The sequence below is a fragment of the Uloborus diversus genome, unplaced genomic scaffold, assembly GCF_026930045.1.
Source record: "Uloborus diversus isolate 005 unplaced genomic scaffold, Udiv.v.3.1 scaffold_75, whole genome shotgun sequence".
NCBI classification, from domain to species: domain Eukaryota; kingdom Metazoa; phylum Arthropoda; class Arachnida; order Araneae; family Uloboridae; genus Uloborus; species Uloborus diversus.
Window position 1 is genome coordinate 366,916 of NW_026558956.1, and position 18,419 is coordinate 385,334.

At 36.2% G+C, this 18,419-nt stretch overlaps 1 protein-coding gene across 1 annotated transcript; it reads right to left on the minus strand.

The window, feature by feature from the left end:
• Window positions 1–654: 654 nt before the first annotated feature.
• On the minus strand, window positions 655–18,055 carry LOC129233813 (B-cell receptor CD22-like). The gene is given in 12 exon segments (XM_054867788.1): window positions 655–698; window positions 2,980–3,054; window positions 7,435–7,468; window positions 7,471–7,574; window positions 7,711–7,852; window positions 7,855–8,012; window positions 11,175–11,465; window positions 12,294–12,596; window positions 13,835–14,131; window positions 14,519–14,728; window positions 16,179–16,319; window positions 17,908–18,055. Coding segments are annotated over 12 exon segments (1,947 nt in total).
• Between the last annotated feature and the right edge of the window lie 364 nt (window positions 18,056–18,419).

The following is an 18,419-nucleotide window of genomic DNA, read 5'->3' on the forward strand; positions in this document are numbered from 1 at the left end:
TAATTCCTTCGTAATTCTACTACGGTATTATCTAAGTAGCAGGAACGTAAAAATCGTTCTAAAGTCGAAATTTAAGCATATTTTCCTGATACCCCGCTCTGCAAAAATGCTTACTAAATAACTTCCAGCAGTCTTAGCAGTAAAATGGTAGCACTGAGGTTATGTTTGATAGTAAACAATCAGTTATGCGTCACATGTCAGATAATGTCGTAAACATTTCGACTGATATGTCGTCTTTGATCAACAAAAAATGAAATACGACATTCTTTCGCCTCCGTCGTGCTCCTTTCTGGAACATTCCATCGTCTAGAATGGAACGGTTTTAGGTTAAAAGGACAGCTCATTTATTCTCGAGTTCATTAATTCAAACGACTACTATCCACGACAATCGAAGAATGTTGGGGTCAGAGGAGGAATCATTCTTCCACATAAATGCCGGGAAAATAACGTTCGAAAACGGAAACGAGACATTAAGAAAGAAGACAACAACGTGAAACATTTGTCAGAGCATGTTTGACTCGCACTACAATGAAACTGCTTTTCGAGAAAGATGACGTTGGGCAAATCATTCTTCCACTTCAATACTTGGTCTTCAAGGAACGAAAAAGAGATCAACCGCTTAGCCGGGAAATGCGACGACGGATAAATGGAGGTTCAGATGCATGGCGTCCGCTTTTCGAAGCCTTCTGGAAGCCGATCTACAAGACGAGAAGATAAAAAAGTTAATTTAGACGCTTGTGTACAGAAAAATGAACGCCCTTTTACAGTATGGCTCTGATAAAAAAGAGAGATGCATTTATTCGTAGGCAAAGGGAAAAAATATCTATAAGGAGAAGGAATTACTAGGTTAAAGGTACCACATTTTGTCCCCCTGTCTAATTTTGAGTATCATATGGTGCGACCAGTTATTTCAAAAACTATTCATGTAACACCACCAACTAATCTTTACAGATAATATTTAAGATTAAATAAATGAAAAATAGTTTTTTTTTTCGTTTTAAAAAACATTTAAAGAAATGCAACTTTTACCCAAAATTGAAAAAAAAGCTATTCTGTACCCCTCCCACATAATTCGCCTTGTAAAAGACATAATATTTTTTTTAAAACAAGGCAATAGTAATAAATACATACTAAGAATGGTTTAAAGAAAACATCATGAACTTTACTTTCTTAGTCCTAAGAAGGATCTTAGTACAAAATATTTAATTCACTATTGGATTAATTTTTTAAACTTTTGAACAAAGACTCACAAATTCATTTTTATGTTCTTCACACCGGTGTACATTTTGTGCAGCCACGTAGCGTATTGAGTTCAACGTGCCAATGTAGTTTTGCTTTAACCGGACGAACAATCTCCTCTTAGTAAAGGAGAGTGTAACACACCACTCTGAACACATACTAACATACTTGCGAACAATGGCAAGAAGGTACGATTCAAGTTTTTATTATTATTACTATCATTATTATTATTATCATTATTATTAGTATTATAATTATTACTATTTATTATTCATTATTGATTGTTATTATTATTGTTATTATTATTATTATTAATATTATTATTATAAAACATAATTATGATTGTTTTTATTACTTATTATTATCCTTATTATTATAACTATTATCGTAATTATTATTATTATTTTAATTTTTACTTTAATTATTGTTACTATTATTGTTATTATTATTACTATTTATTATGCATAATTCATTGTTATTATTATTGTTATTGTTATTTAAATTATTATTATTATAAAAATTATTATTGTTGTTATAACTTATTATTATCATTATTATTATTACTATTGTTGTCATGATGATTATTATTTTTATTTTTACTTTTATTATTGTTACAATTTTTGTTGATTATTATTATTGTTACTATTATTGCTATTATTATTATTATTATTATTTATTAACTATAATTCATTAATTATGTTTAATACTATTTATTATTCATTTTTGATTGTAATTATTATTTTTAGTTGTTTTTCGCTTTTTTTATTATTATTATTACTATTATTGTCCTTATTTTAACTTTTATTTTTATTATCATTATTTTAACTTTTATTATTATTATCATTATTTTAACTATTATTATTATTATCATTATTATTATCATTATTATCATCATTATCATCATCATTATCATTATTATCATCATCATTATCATCATTATCACCATTATCATTATTATCATCATTATCATTATTATTATTATTATTATTATTATTATTATAAAAAATAATAACTATTGTTGTTTTTCTTTTTTATTACCATTATTATTATTGCTATTACTGTTAGTGTATTTACTTTTATAATTGTTGTTGTTGTTATTATTATTATTATTATTACAATTATTATCTTTCATTTTTAGTATTATTATTATTGTTGTTGTTGTTATTTTTTTACTTTTATTATTATTATTTTTACTATATTATTATTATTGCTACTGTTATCATTATTATTATTTATTTATTATTATTTATTCATTATTTATTATTTCTTCTTCCTATTATTATTATTATTTGAAAAAAAATAACTCTTCGTGAATCACAAAGTATAACATTAGGCAGTAAATCTGTACAGTAATATGCACAAAGCTCTTTTTTTTATACGCACTAATCATGGTTCCACGGTGTGAAAGTATAACTTTTAAGATTTTTGAGATTTATTTCACGCTCTTGTCATTGAGGTAACGGATACAGATTTTTTAGTGCGAAAAAGCAGAACTATGTCAGAAAAATATCTGTTTTTCTCCACACTCAAAAACAGTACATATCTTGTCGAAAATGGATCACGTACTTTTTGCCTTACCTACTCTGTTGTATTTCATACTAGAATCTCTGACATGATTACCAATATCAATTCGAATATCTGTTAGAAACGTAAACCGTTATTCAGCTGAGCATCCATTCGACCGACACTCAAAAGCTGAATACATAATATTTAAACCACAATACAAAATTGCTTCCTTACCTATGTAATTCTTGTTGCTTTTGATGCCTTTAGAGAGATCTTTCTTCAGGTTTATTCGCTTTGGAAGTTCTTTACCTTAGAAAAAAAGAAGACAATAGAAAGTGGTCCACAATACATAACATTTAAAATGTCTGCTATTTATACACTGGGTTTCAAAACTCTCTCGACGTTTTCTTGAAAAAAGCTTTTATTACCGAACTTGTTAGTGCAAATAAAAAGTACCGGATATAATCAATGTGATTTCTTTTGAAGCCCTAACCCTACTGCTATGAATGAGTAGCATATTTCTGCAAGACTTGCATTTCTGTTACCTAATATTTCGCCGTTAAAGAGCAAACGTGTCGTATTTGCATTTTCGCGTATTTTCGGAATGTTCTTTTCAAGACTATCATATCTTGGGAGGTGGACGGAAATTAGCCTGTTACACGTTGTAGTGCAGTTTAAAAAGAAGAATAAGAGGAATTAAGTAAGGAGAATGCGACGCCCGCCATCTTCTTGAACCGCGACATTGTTTTACTGCAAAAAAATTATGCTTTTTATCCCATCGGTCTCCAATTCCAGCTGTAAAAAAATTGCTGCATATCACGGTACATGTTCCCTCATATTGCTGCTAAATAACCTAGAAAACGAAGGAATAATTACTACTAAAAACCAGTATGGGTGAATTATTGTTATTGTTATTGTATTTTTTGCTCCACAAATTTTCTACAGAAAATGTTTTCACATGAAAATGTCAAGAGACGTTTGAAATGCCTCGAATATAAACACAAATTAATATAGTGAAAAATATAATTGTGGTAGTGAGAAGCAAAGGGATGTAAATGGACTTTTTTAAGCTTTTAGAAAAACGCATTTGAAGTTCAGATCATAGGTAGGCGTCTTAGATCACTAGAATTATTTTCTTAAACCATGCTGTGTAGCAACACCTACCAGGCTACTAGTACCACCCCCTTGCACCAACGCAGAGGAGAGGTTTTTTTTCTACCCTTTGTACAGGTTATCTCGAAATTTTAATTTTGGCACTTAGTAGTCCTTTGTTTCTCCCTGACTCAATTGCTATATCCCATTTCTCGAACATGCGCTTAAAATAAAGTTGTTTCGAAAAATTTATCCTACTTATAAATGGAAGAGTAAATATAAGACACCATTAGAAAAATTGTTGAACCTAATTATTAAATATTATTTTCTTGGCAAGGTTACATTTTTAAAATTTTGGATAAATACAGTGCAATTACAAAATAATACTTTAGACTAAATGATAGTAGTTCACTAAATGAAGTGAAAAACTGCATCACTTCTTACTTTGGGTTTTCAATATTTTTAAATGTAGGAGAGACCGGGGCAGATGTTCTATAAGGGCACGTATTCCAACGCGCCCTAGTTTAAGTGTTTTTCGCTTAGTAGCGACGCTTACCGGACAGTGTGAAACTGCAGCACTGCGCCACGCCCTTCCACGTGATCCTCAGCTCATCAGCTGGCTTTGTCTTGATGAGACGACAACTTTTGTGGTTTTTCTTCTGGTAAGTAACTTGACAAGAATTTACTTTTCATTAAAAAAAAACATGTATGATACTGTTTTTGTTTTATTGTCAGGACATAACTTTAAACTATATTTCATTACGGTTCTGAGGGCGTGATTGCTTTGGCAAATAATTTTCATTTTCATAGTTAAATATTACAAAAAAAAAATAAATAAATAAATAAATAAATAAATAAATAAATAAATATGGCGTTGGGGCACGTATTCCAATTCCGGGCTCCATGAATGTTTTTCATGTTTTTTTTTACCGTTTAACTTTATATTTTTAGCCAATACAGTTTATAATTACTGCATAAAACCACAATTATAAATATTTAAAATTAAATTTTGGATAACTATTAAATGATCTGATTTTTTTTAATAGTATCAAGTTATATCCGAAACTGAATTTCATTCTCTAATGTGATATATCAGATGGACTGAAAATGGTGCGCAATTACCGTAAGAAGTCAGACCGAGGGAACTAACTACACGCATTATGCAGTGCTTGCAGCAATAAGACATGGATGCAGTGTTAGGAAAGCTTCTATAGACTTTAATATAAATACGAGAACATTAAATAACTGCTGCCACAAGTTCATTAATGTTCAGTTGGCTCCAACTGAAGTACCTCAAGTCGAGGTGCCTCAGGCCGAAGTTCCACAAGCCAAAGTGCCTCAACCGAATTACCACAAGCCGAAGTGCCTCAAGCTGATGGCCCTCAAGTCGGAATGCCACTGGCCGAAGTACATCAAGCCGAAGTTTCTACAACCCAAATGTCACAAGTTGATGTACCGTCAGCACGAGTTCCTGCAGTTGAAATGGTCTCAACTGAAGGCTTGTCCCCATCTGTTTGTTCACAGACAGATCAGCTCCAGACGAAGTAAACAATGTAGGCCCAACTATAACACTTCGGACAATCATCCAGCCAGTTCATTTTCATTTATTCTCAATGAACCATGTCAACCACAATTAGGGCTTCCAGAAGGTGTTCTTTCTACATCTAAGGACATCCAAGGTGAGCCTAACTCACAACCATCTTGCTCGCCGATAGCTGGTTCTTTGCCTCATCAGTATTTTCCATCCCCCGAAGAAATCAGACCATTTGAAAAGGCTGCTCCGAGGAAAGGCACAGGCAAGGGGAGGAAAAATCGAAAATCCGCCATTGTAACGGATACTCCTATCAAAAACGGTCTTTAAACAGAGCAAGAAGCAAAAAAAAAAGAAGAAAAAGTCCAACACGGTCATTTTGAAAAATATGAAAAAGGAAAGCAAACTGCGAAACCTCAGCTATTTGTTGATGAAAGAAGGGAGAATAAGACATTTCGCTGGCTTGAGAAAAATAAAACTAAATATGCCAATGTATCAAGTGAGGAAGAAGATGAAGATTGTGCTTGCCTATATTGCTTTGACACCTTTTCTAACTCAAAGCCAAAAGAAAAGTGGATCCAGTGTATTCGTTGCAAGAAATGGGCTCCCGTAGCGTGCGTCAAAAAAGAAGACTCTTTTGTTTTTTGTTTGCATTAACTGTCACAGTGATATGGAAGATGACTCTGACTAACTTTTGATTATTGTTATAATGCATTTTAATGTAATAAATTATTAAGAATGTACCCATTGTACTTACCAATGAATTAGAATATAAATTTTACGTTGCACTCTATGTTTATTTTACCTTTATTGTAAACCATTTAAACTAATTGGAAAACTTGCCCCGACCCAATTTTATATGTTAGAAAACGTGCCCCGACTACGGGGTTGGTTTTCCAACGTGACTTGGTCGCAAATATATATTCATTTCTTTGAAGGTTTTTTAATTTTTTTATGTTTTAGTAATGTTAATACTTAGCCTAAAGTACAAGAATTCAAGGCGTAATCAAAACTTAACAAAATGATTGGATAAAAAATTAAAAAAAATAAAACAAAAAAGGTTGGAAAACCTGCCCCGATTTCCCCTACATTATACGATTTTTACACATTAACCCCCATAAATGCTCTGCATTGAAAGAAACTTCGACTGGTATGGTATAGAAAGGAGTTTGATATCCTATACAAGGGCTCCCATATCCAAAATTTTAGGGGGGGGGGGGCTCAGATATTTCCCTCATGTTTTAGCAGGATATTTTTCCCATAAAAACCGATTTCAGTACAGATTAGAGTTATTGAAATATGTGACATTTTTAATAACTTATTCATTAATTGCTGGTGAAGAAATGTTCTTAAAATTTTTGCAAAGAAAAAAGTACTAAAAGTGAGGAAAATCTGATTTCAAAGGGGGGGGGGGGGGAGGGAGGCTTGAGCCTCCCCCTTGACCCCCCATATGGGCGCCCTTGATCCTATATACATTACATTAAAAGTACATTGTAAAAAACATTCGGAAACGTTACTGATTATTTCCGTGTAATTTTTCGAGATTTCAATGGTTTTTATCCACTTCTTCTTGGAAAAATCAAGTACGTTTGTCAAAAAGTTTCCTGAATTGCTACAAGTTGCACGAATGCGGACTTTTCACTGTTGTGAAAAATATTTTTAGCTCCCAGTTTAAAGATTAACTGAGCGGATTTATAAAGTGTATCGGCTTCAATTCGGTTACGGTCCGTCTAGACTGATTAAGCTTCCAAAGGGAGCGAAAAAGTCCATGGATTGCATAGCTTTGCAGGAGAGTGAAATTCTTGACACTTTCTTGCAATTCTGTCTTAGGTTTGGTCATGTTTCAAATACTGATTTTGGAACTTTATTGACCAAACAGGAAGGTGCCAAGCCATTATATTATACCTCCCAAAGCTAACTCTAAAATTTCCAGAGACATGATTGGCTTTAAACGGGAAGATGTCCGACGTTTTCAGGAGGCTTCCAGGATAATTTCAGGAAGGTTACTGAATTCTAGTGGGACAACATTCCTGGCTTTTTTCAAAATATGAAACACTGCAACTTACACTTCTGACATCCAGGTCCTCCTCGGAACTCTGCGTCCACAGAGCTGCACTGGAGAAGAGTAGGAAACAGGCCAGGGAGGCAGCGATCAGAAGTCCAGGTGCCATCCACGAGGACGAAGTGATCTCCTTCTCGCGATACACTATAACAGAACAGAAGATATGTATAAGGGGAATTCGGTGAGGAACGAGATAGCGGGACAGTGTCTGACCTACGGGTTGAACGTTCACTGCCACTGCTTTAAATTATGTGAACCATAAGAAACCACTTTCTCTCACCTCTTTCTTCACTGGGAGTGCTCGGGGTGGAAGCGCGAACCACAGCAGGGTCGCTCTTTCCGTTTCGGTCTATGGCGCGAACCACAAACAGGTACTCTGTAATTGGAGTCAAGCCCTCGACAACAAAGCGGGGGCGTCGGGACTGCTGGCCTGCAGTGCCATCTCGTGGCTTCGGTACACGAATACTTCCAGGTTGTATCTTAGATCGGTAGAATCTGGGTCCGAGCCGGGGCTGCACAAGATGGTCACGGACGTTGGACCTGCATCGGCCAGGCTGCAGTTCCGTGGAGCCTCTGGTGGACCTGGGAGCAAAGACGCAAATGTTCGCCTGTCACCTCATATAAAAACGAAAGACGGCAGAATAATGCAATTTTTCAGAGTTTAACGTAAAATTCCAATTACACTGGTAAACAAGATTTCTGTTCCTCATTAAGTAAGCGGTGACATTTATGTTTTAGGGGGTGCTGAAAAAGAATACGACAATAAAAATATTCCATCGCACACAGATTTTTGAAAAATTCAAAATCATTAAAATCTCAATTTAGTGACATTTACTCAATACATGTACAATATGTTTGTCACTTACCATTTTAAATCAAAACGTTCGAATCCGTCAAAATTCGAAATTCGAAAATTTGCACGAATCCAATACTTTTTTTCTATATATTGGATATAGAAGAAAGTAAAAACAATTACAAAGTTTAAAACTAGTACAAAACACAAAAAATATATTGCGTTTAAAAAGTTGTAGAAGACTGGAAGAGATTTTTTATGAAATTAATAATGATACTTGTGAAAAAAATTTCCTAAATTTCATACTTAATGTATTTGTAATTGCCTTAACTGCGGATGCTTTATAATTGGCACTAACACAAACTTGGCATTAAGATATTATATTCTAATTAGATTCCAACAGTAATCCCGAACATATTAGGAGTAAACTGTCGCTAATATCTCGCTTAAATTGCAGAAATATCCCGGTGGAAGCGCTTCCCATGCTCGTCACTCACAGCTCCCATACTTTCTTAGGGGAAAAAAAATTCAGTGACATTGAACATCATAACTTTTTTTGTAACTTATAAACATGTCTTAAATTATTTTTTTTATAATTAGGATATTTATTATTTCCTAAGAACTGTGTCACAACATTTTAAAAATCAATCCATGCTGTTTTTCTTAAATCACTTAAAGTAGCTACAAAATTTTGGTTCTTCATAAGCATTCTTATCTGTAGTTCAATGAAAATACTCTACTATTTTTTTTGCATAAATGAGTGATAGGAACTGTTCCTACAAATATTGAATTCCACACTCTTTTTATCCATTGATTTAGCGAAATTCTTCATAAATCCCAACTTTATGTGTAAAGGTGAAGGAATATTTTTTTTTATTCGATTAGAGAAACGTATTGCATATATTTTCTCTTTCACGTGCAATATATTGCTTGCGCCTCTTGCCTTTTTTTTTTTTTTTGATATAATGTTCATGTATTGCCCTGCTGTTCCAACCTGCTGTGACAACTTCAACTACCGTGATCTAGCGTGAAACCGAAATGATACGGAGCCTATCCCCATCTGCTCAAGGTCATGTACATAAAACCTTATCAAAGTGAATTCGGTTTTCTACTCTCTTGTTACATGTTCTATCGCTATATTGAGAAAAAAAAAATAGATGTCTATTGATGAAATGCATCTCAAAGGAACATATAGTAAACTTTAAACTACTATAAGATAGCATATTATATAATCCAAAACTTATAAATGAAATTTCTGAAAATTGGAGGGTGATAGAAAATTTTTGCAAACATATTCTTTTCAGCACTTCGAAATCTATAAGAAACACCCAAAATACATTCAGGAAGAGAAAATTCGTTAAAATTTGTTTTTCAGTGTTATTAAACGTTCTTTTTTTCTGCTCATTAATGTGTTACATATTTCAATAAAAACATGAGTAATATTTAATATTAAGTGAGTTTTCAATATTTGTGCCTGAAATGTTAGTAGAATGACCCCTCACTCAGAGGCGTATTTAGATCCGACTTCCGGGGGGGGGGGGGTCTTCTATTATGTATATATATACACACACACACACATATATATATATATATATATATATATATATATTATATATATATATATATATATATATATATATATATATATATATATATATATATATATATATATATATATATATATATATATATATATATATATGTGTGTGTGTGTGTGTGTGTGTGTGTGTGTAATTTTTTTTAGTATTAAAGAAAATAAGAGAGAGGTGAATCTTACATACTTTGGAATGGGGAAATTTTTTTTCTTTCTCTTCCCTCTTTCTCTCTCTTTTTTTTGAGACTAACCTTTCGGGGGGGGGGGGGGGAAGGGTTTGTCCCCAAAACCCCCCCTTAGCTACGCCCCTGCCCTCACTCTTTAAAATGTACCAGGGCAGGTGCTTCACACATGTTAAGTCAAACCCTACCATGAGCTTAGAAGTATTGTATGACTCTGTTTACAAGACCATGAACCTTCCCAAGAACAAGACCAAGAATGATGTTCCTCTTTGTCTTTTGTTTCATTGTTTCGCTGTGAGAACACTAATAAATTGCTTTTAATGGAATTTAAGCACAGTTTAAAAAATATCCGTAATCTTGAGTTTTATCCATCAATTATAATGTATTGTTTTTATGACCTGCTAAGCACAATACTCTAGGATTGATATAAACTCATTTCCCATGTTGTTTCTAATGTAGATAATGCACCTATATAATAATAGTGGAGTAAGGTTTTGTACGAAAAATTTTTTTCTACTGTTTTTAATAGGGGTATGGTACTATACCAATGTTACCCCCAATCAACGGGGTAAAATTGGGATAAGTTGAAATCATTTTTTTATGTATAAAACACCATAGCAGCTAGAGTTATTCCTTTGCCATATCTTGTAAGAAGAATCTCAATTGACAAATTAATGACTTTTTACGCTTTTTTACTTTGAAAATAAAAATAGGAACGAGGTGAAAGTTTGAAAATTGTCCCAAAGTTACCCTAATTTACGGTATTGCAGTTATAAAATATCTGACTAAGAGCTATAATAGTCCAGCTTAATACGTTCCTCCAGCGGCGGTAAGTGACAGACATTGTGTGGTATGGGTTGACAAAAAGCAACCAGCAGGCACTGTGGGCTCACAAACTCTGTGTAGAAAGAAGTTATATTGAACTAATCAATTGTTTCAAGGTATTTCGTATTTTTTCACTCATTAAGGAATACTTTGAAATTGTGTATCACGATTTCCAAGTTTGTTTGTTTTGTTTTTTTTTTTCAAAATTTTATATTAAAATTCGAAAGTTTTGAGAAATGCGTATTTTTGTAAAGAAGCAAAGAACTACTTGATAGTTTTCTCTTTCAACACTTTATTTGATCATAACCAATATAAGGAGAGAGAGGGGAAAAAAAGGGCGGCACACTTACCGACAGGTATGACTGTGAAGATGCAGGGCGTCTGCTGTTCCCCGACCTCATTCTTTCCCCAGCAGTAGAGAGCACCGTAGTCGTGGGCAGCCCGCGGGACGTAGCTGGCCACGGATCTCAGCCCAGCCGAAGTGTGGGGAACGTCGTAGTGCCGCCACCTCTGAGCGTTGCTAAAGCTCCATCGGAACTCGAGCTGGGCCGGATCCGCATCCACCTGGCACTCGATCCGGGACAGCTCTCCAGGTCCAGCTGCATACGTCATTTTTAAGCCCGGACGGCACACCGGAGCATCTAAAAACAGTGTTTGATGGACACAACTCAATAGTATCTTAGTTGCAAAAATAAAGGATGAAAGTCTATGGAAATTCTCCATAAATGTATTGATCGAATTCATAAAGTATTGATTGAATTTCAGGAATGAAACGCAATTGGATGCATTGGAGTATCAATGTTTTACAACGAAAACTGATTTGTCTAAAAGTGATTCAAGCGTTCTCTTGGGAGCAGAAGACCATATACTTGATCCAGAGATAAATATCACGCGGATAAATTTGCAAAGCGAGAGCAGATAAATTTTGCAGCAAGCAAAATACTAAAGTTCAGAAGAGTCTGGAAATCAGAAATCCCGAAGATAGAGAATTATGCAAATAGTATTGTCTGTTTACCAGGAGAAAGCACTTGGCTGCTTGGCTCCGCTTCGTCACTTGGAATCTGATGATTCTATTTCGCTAAGCAATTGACGTAACAGTTACTATGACTTTTTTTGCACATTTATGTGCGAAACTGACACTCACATATATGTGTTACTCTCGCAAAATTACACTTGCATATGTGTATAGTTCATTTCAATAATAAGCGATCCCTTTTTTTTTTTTGCTTTTACATTCTTTTTTTACACACTGTTATTAGTTTAGATATATTTTAAATGTATGCAAGTGCTATTGGTTTTATTAAGCTATTGCATGCACTAATATCATTTTCGCTTATCCTTGGTTACCGTGCCCCCTATTCAGCGAATAATCGGGAGTTCACTGCACTCATACTAGTGGTATATTGTGTTCACTTTTTTAATCAGAATGACGGATAAGTCCTCTTGGATAGTGGCCTCATAATACTTACAAAGGACTCTGAGATCGACGATCCGGCTGAACCCGGTGCCTTCGCTATTGTTGGCATAGCACTGGTACCTGCCACGGTGCTTCCTTCTGACACGCCTCAGGAGGAGGGTCCGGAAACCAAGCACGGCCTCCGGATCGGCTTCAGGGAGGGGCCTGCCCTCGAAGAGCCAGCCCACCTGAGTGGCTGGAGGATTGGCCCGAACCTCACAGTTGAAGCGCGCGTCTTCGCCCTCCAAGAAGGCACCCTGTTGCTGTTGCTTGGAAGAACTGCTGCTGCGCAAGCTCAAACTCACCAGTGGTACGTCTGTAGAGGAAGAAGAAAAATAAGGTAAAGAGCAGGAATTGAACCAGAGTACGCATTCAATATCTATGAGCCTATTGAACGGTTGAGTGAGTGTCTCTTACTTCCTGAGAGTGTATCTTCCTGATTTCTTCCCGAGACATGACTGGCTTTTACCGGGACGATTTCTTCTCTTCAGAAAGATTCCCAAAATAATTTCAGGAAAGTTACTTAATTTTACCGGTCAACGTTCCTGTTTCTTGCAAGATATTTTGCAAGAAATTGGACGCATTGATTAGCTGCCCATTATTTTCCAGGAATGTTTCTGAATTATTTTACAGAGTAATTTATTGTGCCTACTTCACGTGTTAAACATGAAACTTACGTTGAGCTTTCGTAATTTTTAAGTTCTTCCTCCCCTGTTATTGCTAGCGCCAAAACTCTCTTCGTAAATGAGGGTGATTTTGTCATACAGATCTTATATCTGCCTGCAGTCCTTACAGGTTATCCACTAAGTTTGGTAATGTGGTTTAAAACCATGAGCTCTAAATGGGTAACAGGAGCTTCTGTTTTTATCAGCAGCGCTATTACTTTACAAATTAGAACGTGTTCCGTAATCATCACATGCTTCTTACCCATCACTTTTGCACTGTGAGAAAATTCCGAAACGGTTACAGATTAGTTTCGGACAACGTTCCAGGATTTCACAGGTTTTCATCAATTTCCTGTGAAATTCAAGTATTTTTGTGGAAAAATTTCCTGATCTGCTACAAGTTGCAAGAATGCTCACGGTTGTGAAAACTATTTTTAGTTACCAGTTTTAAGATTAACTGAGCTTAATAATTAAGTGCATCGCATTCAGGTAGATTGCAGCTCGTCCAGGAGCATACGAAGGAAATGAGCGTAGTGAGTGAGTAACCCACTCGAGGCATTCTTACTCTAAGTTAAAAGTAAACGTTTAAACTTTGCTGATGGAATTCAATTAGAGTATGATATGCACATTAAGTTGTAATAATAAAATTTCAAGGTCTAAATATAACTGAATAACGTGTTGAAGTGGTAACGGAAGTAGAAACGCTTCACAATGTTTCATATGTAGCTTCGTTTTTGTTTTAATTTTTGGCAAAATTTCTGGGCGAAAAAACATTAAGATCACGGGTCCAAGGTCTGTTGATCATCTTTATACACAGTTTTAAATTAGCACTGCTTTTCAAAATTTGTTTTTAAAAATTTCACCTTTTACTAAACATTTTGGGACTCACATGTGATGTTCAATTCCCATCCATCTTCGAGGGCAGATCCGCTGAGCAGGAAGTTCTCAGCCCTGCATCGAAGGTTCTTCCGGTGGTCCGCCCTCGAGGGCCAGAAGGAAAGGACACTGGTGGTCCGATTACCGTCCACGGAGAGGAGGTCAGTGTGGTTGGAGAGAGGTTCACCTTCAAGGAACCAAGACATCCGGGCAGGCGGGCGGGACCCACTGGAGTGGCAGCGGATTTCGGCTTTACGCCCCGCCCCCAGGTTTGCTGGCTGCGGAGTCAGGTGGATGTCTAGTGGCTTCACTGCAAAAATGAAGAAAAAAATAAGTAAAGAATGACAAAATGTGACGAATAAAAACATTTGAACTTCTGCGAGGAATGGAAAAAAAAAGGAGAGTAATGAAAGATTATTAAATATAGCTGCAGCATTTAGAAATCACATATTTAATCATCTTGGCAACATGGGGGTTGATCTTGGGGTTTTTTAGCTTTTTTTTTCTTCGACTTTCAGTAAAACTTCACGAAAGAAATGAAAAATATTATTTAAGCTTCTGAAATTACGACGTTTTGACCAACTTGGAAAGTTTCACAATGGCAGTTGAAATTATCACTCTACTTCAAGTAACAGCTGTAATCCTGTTCTAAGAAATTCGAGAGATTATACTGTAATCAGAAAAGGAGAGTACTTACGATACAGATCTATCTGTACTGCCACCGTGCTTGGCTGGCCCGTCCCGTTATGGTTGGTGGCTTTGCAACGGATGCTGGCGAAATAGTCGTCCCTCGTAGGAGCGAATGTGTAATCAGAGCGCACCTGGCCTTGCGAAAGTGAGTGAGTGGGAGTGGCGTCCAGAAGAATCTTCTCTCCCCGCCACCAGGATAGAATGGGACTGGGCTTGCCTGCCAAGAGTGAGAGTAAAATTTAAGAGTGATAGTAAAATTCAAGTACATACTTAAATTTTGAATTTGGAATATCTTTGTGTGTGTTTGTTCAGGAGGGGATAGAGGTGCAAACGGTAATGTTAATTAGGGAGGAATCTGGTTCATAAACAATCCTTATTATGCAGTGAGAAGCAAAGGGGTTTAAGTGACGAAATTAAAAATTTGGAGATTACCAGTACACATGGTTGGTGAACATCTCCTCGGTCTTGGAGCAAGAGACCGAGTACTAATAATTCTGGTAGGTGCTGTTATACAGAATCTTGAAAATGTCCACTACACCCCTTTACTTCTTACTGCCTCATATGTACTTTAAAGCACACCTGTATGAGACGATGCGAATGTAAAGGACAATTTCAAGATGAAGCCCTTGCCTCGGGGGGTAAATGCACCTCATTTTTGTGTTTTTTCGTTGGTACTTGATACAAAACTGGGAGGAAGATGGGTAAGGGCAGCAGTTTCAAGTTTTGGCACCGGCTCGGAAATATTGTTTCTGTGCTTTGAGAGGAGAAGAAGAGCGAGCTCAACATGGAAAGTATGCCTGGAGATTCTCTGAAGGGTCCTAATCCAGAAGATGAGAGGGAAGAACCAATGTTGAGTGCAAACTTCCTGTTCGCAACGCCTTATGTAGGGATTGGCTAGTAAATCTTGAAGCCATGTGTTCTGAAGGATTGATACCAACTATTTTTTGATTTTGAGCTTGTTAGGTGGGAGGCGAGATAAAATTTAATGACGAGTTGATGAAATTTTATTCCAAATTTGTGTTGTTTTTAGGTTTTTGGAATCCTAATTGGGTGCCTGAAGATTCAAAAACTGTGCAAAGTATTTCACCTTAAAGCCATGGTAACTATTGGATTCGTTTAGGTGATTCCAATAAAGACCTTGTCGTAGGATTATTTTATTTACCTATATTGTCTTGAGTTCATTGTCTAAATTCGTTTCTTTTTTAATTCTTTTGCGATTTTTTCTACTATTTTACTAAAGCTTCATTGTACAACTTGCATATTTGGTTTACGCTGAAAATTTAGGCACTAAAAGAAGATACATCTTCAACATTTTACTGTTGTTTGTAGGGAATCAAAAACATGTTTCTTCAAATGCCTCAAAAACTCATTTTTGTTGAAGCTGATGTTTACCTGCCCACGGCACTATCGTAAGCTTAATATTTTACATCTTATTATTGAAATACTTGTATGCGATCATTAATTTCGATCGCATGTCGTCGTTTTTGGTGTCGATTTTTGAGTCATCAAATATTGGAAACGCTTAACTCTCTGCAGTTGATTATGCAAGAAGAGATAGCTTGTTGTTTTTCTTTTGAATGAACCACTTATAAAACATTTTTAACAGTTCCTCCATCCTTTGCATTCTTGCATCAAAACCTTTTTGTCAAGAACTTGTTTTGACTTACCTCCGATGGCTTCGCAGGTGAGCCGAACGTTCTGACCCTCAAGGTAAGGCCCTGCCATTTGAGTGATCTCTTCCTCATGCTCGTTGAGGATGGACAGCTTCTTAGGAGGCACTGTGAGGCGGGAAATGAAAGAAGAATTTGCTTTGGTTAGAGAGGTGAGGAGGCAGTAGCAAATACTCCTCGAAAGTGAGTATTAGTGAGTTAGAGGTAAATACACATGTACATGTAGGCATGTAGGAACGCAAATGCAGAAAAACATTAACAGTTGACAGCTGTAAATAATAGGTAGATCGAATGAATACCTAAGGGGCTGTCCATAAATGATGTCACACTTTTTTTCCACATTTCGACTCCTTTCCCTTTTTCTTAAAAAATGTCCAACTTCACCTTCCCCCTTTCCCCTTTGCTATATGTCACGCTTTTTTTCATAAACATGTTCTCATTTAAAAAAAAACGTGATGTCACACCTTCCCTCTTGTCACAAACTGCCATAATTTCACGAACACACTTCCTCCCCTCTAAGCGGGATATCATTTGTGGACTGCACAGCCCCTTAACACCATTTCATTTTCAAAAATACATAAGATTGCTAAAAACTCTTGCTTGTGCCACGCGACATTAAAACCATTTTAACTGATATCCGAAATTGCTTTTTAAAAAATACGCCTTTTTTGACAGTTCGGCGTCAGGGTTTTTTGGAGTGTTTAAATGAAATAAAAGTACAGTAACCCAATAAATGAATAGCGAACACTCAATCAGTGAACAAACACAATATTTTCTGGTATTTTTCTCCTTGAAATTGTATGGAAGGAAGTAACAACTGCATATTCATGTACAGTAAAACCTGAAAAGGGCTAACCGTCTGCCTGAGTTGTCTGTTTCTGTCAGGTACAGAATAAGTTCTACAGATACACTTCGTCACATGAAAAAATATATGCACCCAGAAGGAAACGAGCTATTTTTACGAAATATCATGCCATAATCTTTGATATTCGCAGTTAATTCACCAGTATTCCAGGACGGCTGCAGTTGCCTTCCAAGCATCTCCCAAACCCGTTCTATTTGCTTATCAGTTGGTGACCTGACAAGATACAGCCACAGACAAAGTCGTAAAGTCTGCGGATGAGTTGTTGTCTGGCTGATTAATTGCACCTGGGCAATTCGATAGCATAGGCGGTAAAACAGGCGTTAAAATGTCTTCCACGCAACTGAGAACCCTCATAATGTCTTGAAAGACAACTAGAGGATATCGTGTGTCCCAACAGATCACCCCCCACATTGACTCACCTTGTGTAATTGCAGTATGCAGTTCAACAACAAATACTGGATCGCATCGCCTTCCTGGCCGCAGTTACACACATGTACACTGTTCATTATAACTCAGACTGAATTGGGATTCATCGCTGAAGATCTTGCTTCCAGGAGGACACACTCCAGCTAGTCCAAGTTTGGCGAATCCGAATCGACTCTGCCTATGATGTGGAATCAGTGGTAGGTGCCTCAATGGAGGTCGACTCCGTATAACAGCGTCGGCTAGTCATCTCTAAAGGGTCTCCTTCCCACACTCAGATTTCTGGGAAGTGTTAAATGGCATCAAACGGAAGCTAGTGACTTTTTGGTGCAGAAGTGCCCGCTGTAATGATTGCGCTATCCTTGAATTCTTTTATGTTCCTGGGACGCCACCCTTTTGAGTGGCTTGATATTCCTTCCCTGGTTCATGGTCACCAACACCGAGCAATTACCATGTCGCTCAGATTGAGTTGGTCCCCAATACGCCTGTTCGAACAACCTGCTTTTCTTATGCCTACTACAGGCCTCTTCTCAAAATTCGACAGCTGATCGTACTCCCGCCTCTCAGAAGTATCTCTATTGACCATACCGCCTATCCAATTCGTTTGAATAGCCAGACGGCACGAGCAATGACTTTCTAAAATTTTCCTAGCTGCGCATATGTGCGTATAGCGTGCTTACCCTTGTCTCAAAGGCGCTGAAATTCCAATAATTTGTATATTTTCTACAAAACTACATTATTACCGAGTTTTTTGATTGTGGCACAATTTCTTTTGGGTGCATATATCTTTTTGAGACAGTATATGTGGATATCAAGCTCTAAAACTTAACCTCCTGCCTAAGTTAAATACTAAAGTAGAGGAGAGCGGGATAGAAGTTCCCTTTTTTAAACAAGCTCAAAAATCTGTTATGAAAACGTTGTTCTAGAATTATTATTCTGAGATTTAAATA